Source organism: Halichoeres trimaculatus, unplaced genomic scaffold (assembly GCF_033239565.1).
Source record: "Halichoeres trimaculatus isolate MK-OKI-2021-1 unplaced genomic scaffold, fHalTri1.1 fHalTri1_scaffold_11, whole genome shotgun sequence".
Lineage (NCBI taxonomy): Eukaryota > Metazoa > Chordata > Actinopteri > Labriformes > Labridae > Halichoeres > Halichoeres trimaculatus.
In genome coordinates, this window is record NW_027437189.1 from 25,340,570 (window position 1) to 25,354,395 (window position 13,826).

Below are 13,826 nucleotides of genomic sequence, written 5' to 3' on the forward strand. Positions count from 1 at the left end.
TCAATTTTATACAGTTATGTATAAGCATAAAAATACTTTATAATAAAAGCACATGTAAGCTGTAAGGCCTTAGCAATAGCTTTACAAATATATTTATATTATTATACATAATTAGGGTCCTCGGCCTGAGCAGAGGGCACCTTCTAGCAGGGCTAGAAGGTGTCCTCCGCCGAAGGCGGAGGACACTATTGTTCCTGCTGCGTTTCTTTTTTCTTATTATTCCGTCCGCGCTTTGAATGCTAATTAGACCCCCTAAAAATATTCAAAAACTCACCAAAATTGGCACCCATCCCAGAAACGTGAAAAATTTTCGTTTAATACCAAACATGACCCCCCACATCCCATAATAAGCTCAATAGCGCCACCTAGGCACACGCTAAGGGCCCTAGCTCGGGCTAGGAATGTCGTAGAGAGATACAACCAACACCAAAACGCTCGTGTCATCGAGACGCAAAAATCATACGCTGCTACCCTGGACCTATCTCCAACAGGAAGCCGGCTATTTGCCTCACAAAATTAAAAAAAAATTTTTTTAACCCTTTCTGCCAAAAATTTCTCCACCGAAACCAAAAATGGTACAGGTATGAAAATTGCATCACATGACAGACCAGACCCTGCTCTACAAAAGTTGTGAAGGAAGTTGTTGTTTCGGGCCCGGTTTTCGAATGGCGAGCCCTCAAAGTCGCAGACCGCTTTTGGCCATTTCAGGATTTCTCCATGTTAGCAGATGAGGAGAACAGATTTCAGGTCAAAACACTCACTACTAGTACTTCTACTAGTGCCGCATTTGGGCCTCTAGACAAAAAACTACAAGTCATAGAGCTTTAAAAATTACATGGTTGGATTCCTGACAAAATCCCCTACAACCATATGATATTTTTACACAGATTAAGCCAACATTGTGACCTACAGGACAAGTAGTTTGGCCATTTCTCTAAAGTAAAAAATCCATTTCTAGCACTTTTCTAGCGGTTTTGTGATGCATTTGTGCTTCTGGAGAAAAAAGTATAACTCATACAGCTTCAAAAATGCCAAAAACGGATTCCTGACAAAAATTACTATCAAATATGATATTTTTCACACAGATTGGGGTAAAATTGTGGACTCTGTGGACACCAGAAGTTTATCTTAAACCCCCCTCTCCACTCTACCTCTCCTTTGTCACGCTAATTAGAACTCCACGCATGCAGCTGCTCATGTCATTCAGCAGGGCAGAGGATACGTTGCCATGGTATCAACTGACTCCCTGACATCCCATAATATTCTCTCAGAGCCATTAGACTCACTTCCACCCTATGCACAGCAAAACAGCCCTAACTGGGGCTAGGAATGTCGTAGAGGGATGAAACAAACGGCAAAATGTTCGTCTCATTTTGCTGGACACATTGGAGGGAAAACCGGCAGGAGCCCGAGGACCCGTCTAACGCTGCTTGCAGCTTTAATTATATTTTAATCTGTAGAATATGTATTGATCAGCCCTACCTTCTGTTTAAAAACTCACTTTCATTATTTCATTTATCTATTTAACTCATTTTCTACTCCTGTTTTTGAATCAGTTCTACTGTTTAATTTAATTTCAGCCCAGCTCAATTCTATATTTTTATGTATACACATTAATCAAAATCCAATGTAGTTATATTTCTTTCTCAGGCCTTTTTTTGTCTCTCTCTCACACGCACACACACACACACACACACACACACACACACACACACACACATATATATATATATATATATATATATATATATATATATATATATATATATATATATATATATATATATATATATATATATATATATATATATAAATGCATTCATCTTACAATTTATGACAACAGCTCACTCCTCCTTTACCTGAAGTGCTGCTCTGATAGTGTGCACTCCGGTACAGTAGGTGGAGGTGTACACGCTTGTGTCGGTAAAGAAGAAGAAACAGCGGTGACTCTTGTTGTTGTTAGGCAGGTTGTCAGGGACATCGAACTATCAACTTAGCTCAAACGGTACAGAGGGAATTGGGTTAATAATGAAATATTTATTTCGCCAAAAGAACGACGGCCAAAATACCCTCTCTTACAGTCGAAGCTGCCATATTTATTTGTGCAGAAGCGGCAGACGACACAGTGACAGTTTTTATCAGAGCAAACAGAGATTTGCTGTCTGCTTCTCCCCGTAGCTCGCTAACGTTTGGCTAGGCTTGCTAACATCACTCAGCGAGCTAACGTCTTCATGCAGGCGTTAGCTGACTAACAGTACGCTGCGTAGTAAAATATCTTTGCCATCAATTTCCGTTGGTTTTTGCTATTAGTTCGAAAATGGAACACGAAGAGGAAAGTACACTTGAGGAGGAAGAACATGACGACAACGATAAACCATTATCAGCACGCTACAAACCTCCCTTTCGCTCTCCCCGAATGCAAATCCAGAGAAGTAATGTCTGTTCTCGGGCATATTTCGTTGTGGTCATGGTTTTCTTCCATGTGTACATTTTGAATGTTATCGGCCTTTTGCTCTATGTGCACTACAACAACGGCCCCGGTGATCTTAATAGTGGAGTAGGGGACTCCTCAGCATCTGTTAGCCAGGGTGGGACTTCGCTGCCCAACCCTGCCCCTGACTCAAGACAACTACACGAGGAAGACGACAGTCATGGATTTAGTCTACCTCGAATCGAAGGCATACGGGTAAGCACACAATTTCATCCACATGAAATACTAAAATGGCAATAGAGAAATTTTTTTTCACGCAAATACAAAAACGTATTCACAGCCTACACAAACTTACCTGAAACGGGAAGACTTTGAGTGGATGAAAGCGCTCCAAATGTAATTAAACTGCAGCTGACAAACCTATAATACTGAAAAATAGCAGAATCTCGTATGAGTCTACCCTGATATCATGTCCATCTATAGGTGGGCCATGTCCAGCAGGTGTCCATCGTGCCAGACAGAACGCACGAGATGAAGACAATCAGCCTAAAACCTCTACTGTTTGGTAAGTATCCCGATCTTTAAGTATGTGCTGCTTTTCATAAATAAATGGCATTTAATCATGTTTTTAAACACAATATTTATTTTTCTCAAAGACATACAAATATAAAACAGAGTTTTTAACTTAAAATTCACAAATATTTACATTTTCTATTACACCTCTCTTATTGCTCTGATCTCCTCAGCGCGGGGTATGTGTTTGCATTGTATAAGTACCTTTTTGACAAGCTGACAGCTTTCATCCCTTCTATTACAGAGGATTAGACATGAGTCACCTAGACCAAGCATAACTTATAGTAAGAGGTATTTAGGCAGCTTCTACGCAGTCTATATTTCTCTCTATGCAGTTGTTTCCTGTTTATTTTTTTAAATCATAGTTCTATTGACTTGATTGATAGATTTTTTTGTACTTGGTACAATCCTAGCTTCTGCATCGGTGGTGTTTCCATTTGCGTGCTGCCACCATCAGGTTCTTGTCCCGTCTCTGCCAGGCATAAGCTTTGTTCACCACCAGTCGCTCTCCCTGAACCATTCCCGTTACGAGGAAAGTCCCGCCTCGTGGGTTGTGTCTTGTCATGTTTCTTACGCAGGTAGCATCCCTTTCCAGCCACAGTTCAATGCGGGAGCGTATCTGCCCACCTAACAGGGGTCCATGCTTCAGAACATCCAGTTTGGTTCCCAGCGAGAACTGAGACAGGCTCACTGGACTGTATTTCCGCCGTGTGAGACGCAATTTCACAACTTGGGGGAAAAGAATCACAGAAGTCATGTTTGACATTAGCTTTTTATGGAGCAGGCACGAGAGAGAGCAAGAAGAGCATCGATACTCACCAAAGTCACTCCTACAGAAAGTCTCCAGAGTATCTTTTGAAGAGGAGGCTTCTTCCAGCTCACAATCCCGGCAGCTTGCCTGAGGCACTGGAAGAGTTAAACCAGTAATCAGTTTGTTTGTTTAATAAAATCAACAGCAGCTTATGTGCCGAAGCTCAGATTTTTACCTCTACGACTTCCTGTGTGAGCAGTGCTGTTTGTAACTGAGGAGATACACACAAGGTGGTCTGCAGGATACTGGTCACAACGAAGAATTTCTGGCCAGGGGTAGCCGTAGCAGCTCATGATGGGTGCACAGCTGTCACGTACAGACTCACACAAACTCCTGCAGGGGGATATAAACCTGATACAGAGAAGATAGAGAGGGAATCATCAAAGAGGTGATCAAAGGATTTGAATCAGTTGAGTACTGCTTTACAGGAATGGGTTTGGTTTCTTGTTTGCCCACTTTTAAACAGAGAGGTGCTAATGTGACAGAGTGGAGATTGTAGTGCTTTGATTAGTAAGTTTCAGTGTGAAGTCAGTGCCCCTCTCCAGAGACTTGCACTAATTTGCATTCAGAAGCCTCCTAAGGGCTCTGCTCCAATTTAATTTGATTATAGACTGACTTTTTTTTATTTTTTTTCACTAAAATATTTAAGCTTGACAAACAATATCAAACGTAAAAAAGGCTTATTTACTAAACTTACCTATCAAGGCAAATGGGTGCAAAGAGAGAGCAGAGGAAGATGCGGGCGTCAGGGTGGCACTCTCTTGCAAGTAGGGGCAACCAGCTGGCACTCTGCTGTACAGCCTCCGCATGAGACTCGTGGCCCAGCAAGTTGGGCATCCTCATGGTGTCATATCCAATGTTTTGGCACAAGGCCATCCCAGGTGGGATAGGAACACAACGAGAGGAGCTGCGAGGCTCCCACAGTCCGCCCTCCCCTACAGAAAGCACAGACCTCAGGCCGGTAGTGGTACCCGGATCCCTCCATGCCTCATCATCCTCTCCTGCTGCAGCTCTTGGCCTGGAGACACGAGTATCTCCTAATCCAGTTTCGGTGTAGTCCTCAGTACTCCCCCGACTCCCGCCCTTGTCCTTTAACCCAGATCTCACCCTACCCTCGGCTCTGGCTCGTCCTTCTAGCCCTGCTCTTGCTCTGCCAGGACCAAGAGCTAATGTGCTGCCAGGCCCAGCAAGCAGAAAGAGGAAGAGTAGAGAGGCTGAATGGGAGGACTTTCCCAGGATAAAGTGAGGGCAGAGCACTGCAGTCATCTTGGGATCAAAGACGTGAAAGAGCTCTAATCCTGAAGTTTGTCTCAGTGTGAATGAAGACCCCTGGTTGAGAGGATGGCAGATAAGGTGTATTTATAGTGGGCGGTGATTCCATTTGCATAGGAAGGGGTAAGGGGAGGTGTAGAGAACAGAAGAGAGGGAGAGAAGGGTTGGGGCTTACATTTAAGTATTAGTATAAATGCTAATCCACTTACCTCCATGAGCAGATTTAAGTATGTTTGACAGAGCTCAAGGTTTACAAATTAAATTATTGGTCATTTGGATGCTTTGGGCTTTTTGCCATCTTCATCCCCACAGCTTGAAATGAAAAACAGACTGGCCCCTGTGAAGTGAAACTCCTTTTTCCATTTCAAATTTTCTTACATCTCACAACTAACAAGTCCTGCCCTAGACTCTTTGTTATTTACTCTCATTTTGCTCAACAGTTTTAGGAAGAAATATGGACGTTCCCATGGAGCTTTACATTGACTTATTTGTTTCACTTTAACAGCTGTATAGAGACCACTGTTGAAGGTTAATGCAGAGCTACAAACCTTTAAGAGAAGAGAATAAACATTCAAAATTATTCATTCTTTATAAATAAGGAACTTTTTTAAAGGAATTTATCTGAGTTATATGCTTAAAATACCCTCATTTTCCATTCAGTAGGAAGATGTTCTGTTTCCACAATTTGAATTATAGAAAACACAATATGCTATGGCATCATTTGGCGCGACCACATGGTAAGGGATGTTTTTGTGTTTTTTTATGTATTTTTTGTAACTTCATGACACTTTCTTTAATTTTGAAAATAATAACGAACCAAAACAGAAAGTCATCATATGTTTCTACTCTAGTCAGCTCTGCCTACATCCGTGTTTATGAACTTGTGCTTAGGTCAGAAACAAATTGGTGTGGTCCTGCTGTGCCGCCATGGCCTGATTCCTGTTCAGACAAGCAGGTCACTTCCTTTCCGGGGGGAGAGACTGTGCTGGGAGGGAGAGGTGGAAGGCTCAGTTCCCTTTTATTCATATCAGTTATCCAGATTAATGAGGCTTGACTGGACAATAGGAATGAACCAAGTGGGTACAGTGTCAGAGACACGGGTGACAAACAAGGTCCCTACTGTACAGACAGCCAACCTGCCTGAAGCTTTTTATCAAGGGGGAATTGACTGACAGTCATGGATGGATTGCTGAAGAGCGCAGGAAGGAATACACCAGCAAAATTTGCCCTCAGACTTTTAATGCAAAAACTAAAATCTAAAAGTGTTTATGTCTTATTTAAGATAGTTAAGATAAATGTCCTTTTTCAACATATTAAAAGACAAAAATGACACCTGAATAGCTTTTGAAAAACTACCAACGAGGTATGAAAAATGTTTTTTAATTTATTGAGACATTATGCACATTTCAAGAAACTTCTCAAGCAAACTTCTCTCATCATTGGCCATTTTTTATTGTTTACATGAAATTCAGGTGTAATTTTTGTCTTTTAGTATCTTGAAATGAGACCTTTTCTTTGTTCGTCAGGTGAGTGTGGCTCATATTGAGTCTAACAAGAAATTTTTTATTAAAAAATTCACTTGAAAATTTATCCAGCAAAGTTACTGACAAGGGAGAAAGATAGAATAAGTTTCTTTTTCTGTATCCTGCTTGTTATTATTGTTATTAATAATTGACTGCCTGGTGCAGTCTCTTTCTTCTTCCCCCTCGGAGGGGTCCTGTGTTGTCATTAATTAAAGTTGCTCCTGGGACAGACTATACCACTAACAGCTCAATAGGGAGTCACCGTGAGAAATAACTGATGCTCATTTCCTATGGGCAATGTATGCTGTCTCTGTGCTTAGCTATGCAAGATTGAAAATTTTAAGTACATTTAAAAGCCATGCAATGATTTTCTATAGGTAAAGTGTTAAATACGAGGGTATTCAGCTATCTTTTCCCATATTCTGTGCTGTCAAAGCATCTGGAAACAATACTTGCTCACCAGGCTATGTTTTACTAATATATGTAGCTCTCCCAGCATGCATTGATCAAACAATCTCGCCCTTTCATCCCCACACCAAAAAGCTTTGTTTGGAAGCCTAATGTAATCTATGTAATCTCTCAGATCAAGAAAGCACTGTCAACAAAGATCATCTAATCCAATTTAAAGTAAACCACTCACTCACTTTCTCAGGTGTGCAGTAGAGCTGTTTTAGTACTGAGTTTGGTGTGGGAGTTTGAAGTAGAAATTCAGAAAAATGTATCAGTCATTCATCTGCATGGGCATGTATGAATCCTTGTGCTTTGCTCTTAATCTAATCAAAGTGAGATGGTGATCCACTCTTTGTATAGCTTTCATTAGTGCTCAATCATTCTACACCTCTCTGCTTGATGGAATATTTATCCTTATAATAAAAAATTGTCTTTGATTTTTTCCAACGTCCCTCTCCGTTGTCTGTTTTCTTGTCAGAGATTCCTGGCTTCCTGTCAGAGGAGGAGTGCCGTGTGGTGGTTCAGCTGGCTCAGCTCAAGGGTCTGATGGAGAGCCAGTCCACAGCACCCAACCAGGGACAAGAGGAGTCAAATCAGCCACTACTTTCTCTCAGCACAGAGGAGGTCTTCAGCCTGTTGGACCTAAACCAGGACAGGCTGCTGCAGAGGCAGGAGGTGACTGAAGAGAAATGCTGTACTTTGTATCCATACAGTGGTGGCCAAAATGATTGGAACAATGGGCATATTTAAAAGGTTTAAGTTGGTTTTTTATTGAATTGGACATTAACTGAATTAAATAATTACAGTCATCGTAATGCTCTATACCAGGAGTCTTCAATGTTTTTCAGCCCAAGGACCCCCAACTGATGGGGGGGGGGGGTCCCCTTAAATACAAATTGTGTTATATTAAACCAGGCTTTGTACCACATATGAATGTACCTTGTTTGTGTGCATTCAGTTTTGAGCTGAGTGAATGAGTGAAAATTAACATGAGTGAAAATTAAAATATTTGGGAATAATTACTTGAAAACAAAAATTTACTTAATCAACCAAAAATACCACAGGCCCACTGCAGTACTTACACGAACCTCTTAAAGGCTGCAGACCCTCTGTTGAAGACCTCTTCTTTATATACCATAGAATCATAAAGAAATTTAGGACATTTTCCTTAAAAAAAGAAAAGCTGAAAAAAATAAAAGTCCACACCTTAATCAAAAGTTGGACTTATCAAAAATCAAAGTTGAATGTTGACAAAAAACAGCTGATCTCACTTCTTCTGATATTTGTTGTGCTCAGGGAAACCATCTGCATGTTTCATGATCATGCTTTGGCAGCAAAAGAAAAAAGTCAGTATTTTCAGATCTGTCAGACGTAAAAATTTTGGCCACCACTGTTTGTAAAATTCAATGAACTACAAGAACGTGGTTTGCATTTTGATTAAATATAAAAAGATTCTGGTTTCCTGCAGATTGTGAGTCACTCACGCTCAAGAGATGGAACTTGGTTGAACCCAGACACATTAAGGCAGATACTGGCTGGTCTAGCAGCTTGCCCAACAGGTAAATTACCCATTGCTTTGAGTTTTCTTTCTTAGTAGTGCGTTTGTACATTCATGACAGTTCTTACTTTTTATCAGTTAGTGTTACTCCGAATGAAAAGAGTTAAGATTGAAATCATTTTTATTGTGATATGAAAGTTTGTGGGTGTGTGAGTGTGTTAGACTTTGAGAGTATTTTAGGGATACAGACTTTCTTTCAAACATTGGCCCCACGGACCAAAATGAGCTTGTCAAATTCAGCAGCATGAATAATAAGTCTGCTGGACTTATTACCATCTTTTGTGTGTGTCAGTGGATGTGCAGTGGTTGTGTGCTTGTCAGAGTAATTGGCTGACAGGTGGCTGTGGTTGCGTGTGAGTCTTTGTTAGTGGCTGGGCCGGAAGAAGAGTGACACCGTTTTGACCTGGTGCCATTGTGCCAGGCGTTGTACACTTCCCAGTCCGGATGTGCCTCATCCTATCTCATTAAAACTGATTATTCTCCAACCCTTTCTCCTAATTTTCCCCCAGATCCCGCGTACAGCCCCCTCTATTCCCTTCTCCACTCTCGTTCATCAACTAACCACCCCCTCCCACCTATTGTTACTGCTGGGGTGTGGTATCTCAGGGGAACTGATGAGGGGTAGACATTTATTCAGCTGAGAGAACATGGATTACACTTTTCCATCCCTATGGATAGATTACATAACTTTCATGTCTGTTACAACTTTTGTCAACAGTGACAGTTTGATAGTATACATGATGTACATTAAACGTTTCAAACGAGAGAGAAAATATGAGAGCAAATCATATTATTGAGACAACACTCGTTTAAGTTATCATTCACCGTATAATTTAGCCATCTAAAAAAATTGGAACATGCACTCCTATTCTCAAAAGGCTTCATTAGCTTTCAAATCAATACAGAATCACTTTCAAATCCTATTATGAGTCAATCAAATGTTCAATATTTCATCTCCTCAGTAGATTTCTGATATGCTCACAGACTGTAACCGGACCTGGCTTTTAAAGTCACCAGGTGAAAGTCTTTTATCAGTACCCAGAATCCACTTGGAGTTGGGTGAGGGGGCGTTTGGTTCTGTTGCCCTTTTATTGTCCTTTATTTTAGAATATGTTATTTATCTATTATTCTTTTTGTTGTTTTTAACCAACTTTTACTGATTGTATTTCATGTTTTTGTCATCATATAAAGCACAATGAGCTCACCTGTAATTGAAAATGCTGTATTTAAAAAAATGCTATTGCAATTTGGTTGAGATTTTCTTTTTTCCACAAAGGAGGTGCAAAAGTTATAATTTTCATTCCAAAAATTGGGAAAACAATTCAACTAAATATTGTGATCTCAGCTTCCAAAATCAGGCTATTCTGGATGATATCTAACTTTCTGTTGATTATTACAAGTATATTTTGGTGGTTTTGTAGCTTTTCTTGAGTAATTTTTAGTGAAATGTAAAACTTGTTGGGACATTTCTGAACTTTGGTGTTTTTACTTCAACAGCTTCTTTAGGATCAGAGTTTTTGTTTTGTTTCTAATATCGAAGTAAGGTACCCTTTTTCTTGTAAACTAATCTCAAACTGCTCCCTAAAGCTTAATTTGCGCACTAGAATTAGTGTGTTTTTTTCCACAATACCTGCATACTTCTTTGTTGGTTTGTCACCCAAAATTGTACAAAAAAATGAAAGAGTGTGTCTTTTCTTTTTTTTAACTACCAGGGCTAATATGTGGAGCCCTTGGCTGGTTGACTGGTCTAATCATTTTTTGATGCTTCATTCACAACTGTAGTTTTTTTAGTTATATATTTAACTTTATGGCCTTAAGTCTACTTTGGCCTCAAGTACCATAACAGATAAAAATGGTTATCCAAAGAATTCTTTGTGCATGTTTTGCAGGGGTACTGACTCTGGAGGAATTCAAGCGAGTTTATGACGAGTCCCAAAACCAAGAGCATCAGCAAAGAAGGAAGCTACGGGGTCAGTTCAAACAAAGAAGCAAATATACATGGCTTTACCAAGGCCAAGGGTCCCACCATGTGCTGCGAACACTCAGGAACAGGTGACTAATGTATCACACACACATTTTGTTATTCTAATAATGTTGTAGCTTGTACACTTATGATTTGTTTGTCACGCTCTGGTATTTCTTGCACAGAGTAACCAGTCTGACACGTCTGCCCTCTGCGTTGGTTGAACTGAGTGAACCACTGAAGGTGATTTACTATGAACATGGAGACTTCAGTCATGCACACCATGATAGCAGCCCTTCCCACTCAGAAACAACTTGTGCACACACACGACTGGCTGGCAACATATCCGCTCTTACAGAGGTCTCTTGCAGGTTTGTAATTTTTTTATTCTCGTTATTAAGATTGTCCTCCATTACTTCTCAAATTTGGAAAGCTAATTTGAAAACATCCTAGAGACAGTTTTAGTTGTTATCGTTTAACTTAGCATGCAGAGGATCGGCTGGTGTTTTGGCTTAAAAGAGACACCGGTGATTAACAACCTTCAGCGGCATAGCTTAGATGATCAATAAATACTTAACTGATAAGAATACTTTGACATGTTTTTGAAAAAAATAAACCAGAACGAGTCTTCAAGAACTCCTTTGGTTGAAACTCTTTCTGTGTTGGGAACATGATATCCACTGACATGTTTAGCCAAAGGTCTCCACTTTACAGTCTCACTCTTTTAACCGTAGCACCAGGAACTAAAGAGTCTCATTCCTTCAATCAGGCTCAAAGACGACCATTTTTAATTAACCCAAATATTGTTGTGGATGGTGGGTGTAATACAAACATTGTGGGTGTAATAAAAACATTGTGGGTATCCACCAATCAGGAATGCTCTGGTTGCCCTCTGCAGTTGAAAAGAACATAGTTCCTTAAAAAAGTCCCTTGTACTTTGAGGAAGTTCATGCAGTGAAAAAACAATTGAGGTCATGATTGACCTTAATTGCATGAATGTCCAAAGCATGATTTTCAGAATTATACTTTTTTTTTGTTTTGCCAGCTTTAAGTTACATTTATATATCACATTAGTAGCTTGTACATTTGTGAAAAATGTCTTTTTAGAGTGTGGGGATCCATGTTTCCTTTCTCACCATTGTCTGTACTGTGTTATTTTGCTTCTCAGGTACCTCACCATGTTATTCTACCTCACCTCTGTAGAGGAGGGTGGTGAGACCACCTTTCCTGTGGCAGATAACCGTACATATGAAGAGCAGGTAAGTGCCCTGATTTCACAATCCTCATCCAGTTGCTATCTGCCACTGTCAAATGATGACGACTGTATGTGACCTGAGTGCTGCTGATAACACGCAGACATTGCTGACACATGACAAGGAATGTGACACTTCTGCGAACACAGTTTGCAAGAAAAACATGCTTAGACATGAGCTGTTTACAGTTTTGCATGTCCTAGGCTCTGGTCCAAGATGGTGTTGATTTGACAGACACCCAGGAGACATGTAACAGAGGGAACCTGAGAATAAAACCTACTGCTGGGACAGCCCTCCTCTGGTACAACCATCTGTCTGATGGTAGAGGTAAGATCAGATGGCATTAACTATTTATATACTTTATACACAAATATCAATCCTGTCATGTTTATTTATTTTGTTCAGGCTGTTATAGTGGCAAACCAAATATCACTTGGTTTAGAATAATGCAGAGAGCCTTGAGCATGCAAGTGTGCATTTAAACAACACTTTATGATAGAAATTTAAAGCTGTTCTCCATTTTGTTCAAAAAATATGTCACTGATAAAAAAGAAAGAAGATGTAAATGAAAAATGTACTCTCTTAATTTACTCTGTTTGACAATGAGACTGGTTTTATGGCACACGCTCTTTATCTGCCCAAATACAGTTTTTTTAAACTTCCTAAATTCCCATTCAGTTTTACTGTTTTATCTTGATATGGTACGTCTGCTGTCTAACTGCATTGTGATCCTCACAGATGTGTTGAAATGTTACCTGATAGGATAATGTTGTTGAGTCTTTGTGTCAAAGATAAAAATAAAAACCTAGATCAAAATGTAAATTTTGCTGTGCACATTTTTTTAGCTTTTGTTTTGATTATTCTTGTAACCTTTGCACGCATTCTTTCTCTATTTGTCAATCTTCTCCCTTTATCTTACCCAGGTTGGATGGGTGAGCTGGATGAGTATTCCCTTCATGGGGACTGCCCTGTGAAACATGGAGTGAAATGGGTGGCCAACAGCTGGGTAAATGTGGACCCAGACAGCCAGCAGCAGGCCCGTTACCAGAGACTAGTTGCAGAGAAGTATCAAGCTAAACCGGGGATGGAGGAGCATTACCAGCCTCTCCCACACAGCAACCTCCACCAGGATCTATAGCTTGTTTTTCTATTGACAAGCCCAGGTGACCATCTTTTGAAAACCTTTCCTTCAGTCTTTAATGTCTGACAGACTCTCTTACCGTGTCAGATGCTGTAGATGAAATAAGATTTGCACAAAAACCCTTCCTGATATCTTCTCCTTTCAGGAACTCTGTCCTGCATTATGTAATGTAACAAATACATGTCATACAACTGAACACTATGTGTAATGATCTCAATATAATCACACCCTGAAAGAAATACCTCTTATTTATTATAGCTACTACTTTAAAATACAAACAGGTATCATGTTATATGTTTGAAAGATGCTGTCATGTTTCAGAGATAAGCACGCTTACCTGCCTTCCCCTTTGGTTTGTTGAGAAATTATCCCTTGTGCAGTACTGTCCTGAGGTTTTATATTTGTTATAGATCAAAGGGTCTGGGTACAAGCCATATCACAATATTCATGTATGAATGTCAATGTTCACATTGGTTAACTTTTCAAAGTTTTTTGTGAAGTTTTCTTTAAAAAGGGACTGCCTCTTCTGCTGCTATTGCTTTTTTGTTCTGAACAGGATAAAGTGATTGTCTCTGTGGCTGTGGGAGGCCGGTCTTGCAGATTTATTTAATTCTCTTTATCAAGTATTTATTTGAGTGTTTTTTTCTCCACTATTTATTGGTTTAAGTTAAAATGATGCATATTTATTACAGCTTGTTGTTGCACTGAATTTGTGACTGTGTTTTATGGTATTTGCTTTAAGTTATTAAAAACATAAAGATGTGTTTTATTTAAGTGCATTTAAGTGTATTTAAGTGTTGTGTTTATTCGTTTGAACTTGTTGCCACTGAAAACGGCCACTAGATGTCGCC

The 13,826-nt window shown here is 39.8% G+C and overlaps 2 protein-coding genes across 2 annotated transcripts; one reads left to right on the top strand and one right to left on the bottom strand.

The window, feature by feature from the left end:
- The first annotated feature begins 1,905 nt into the window (after positions 1 to 1,905).
- Positions 1,906 to 13,749, top strand: LOC141799881 (transmembrane prolyl 4-hydroxylase-like). The gene is made up of 9 exons (XM_074682284.1): positions 1,906 to 2,686; positions 2,915 to 2,996; positions 7,539 to 7,735; positions 8,529 to 8,619; positions 10,508 to 10,670; positions 10,767 to 10,952; positions 11,750 to 11,840; positions 12,038 to 12,161; positions 12,758 to 13,749. Exons 1-9 carry the CDS (start codon positions 2,318 to 2,320, stop codon positions 12,970 to 12,972), a joined length of 1,518 nt encoding a protein of 505 aa, XP_074538385.1. The 5' UTR covers positions 1,906 to 2,317; the 3' UTR covers positions 12,973 to 13,749.
- LOC141799882 (secreted frizzled-related protein 5) lies at positions 3,157 to 5,157 on the bottom strand. The gene is made up of 4 exons (XM_074682285.1): positions 4,513 to 5,157; positions 3,991 to 4,166; positions 3,824 to 3,910; positions 3,157 to 3,733 (listed from the first exon to the last, which is right to left on the bottom strand). The coding sequence occupies exons 1-4, from the start codon at positions 5,079 to 5,081 to the stop codon at positions 3,414 to 3,416; spliced, it is 1,152 nt and encodes a 383-aa protein (XP_074538386.1). The 5' UTR covers positions 5,082 to 5,157; the 3' UTR covers positions 3,157 to 3,413.
- Positions 13,750 to 13,826: the final 77 nt, after the last annotated feature.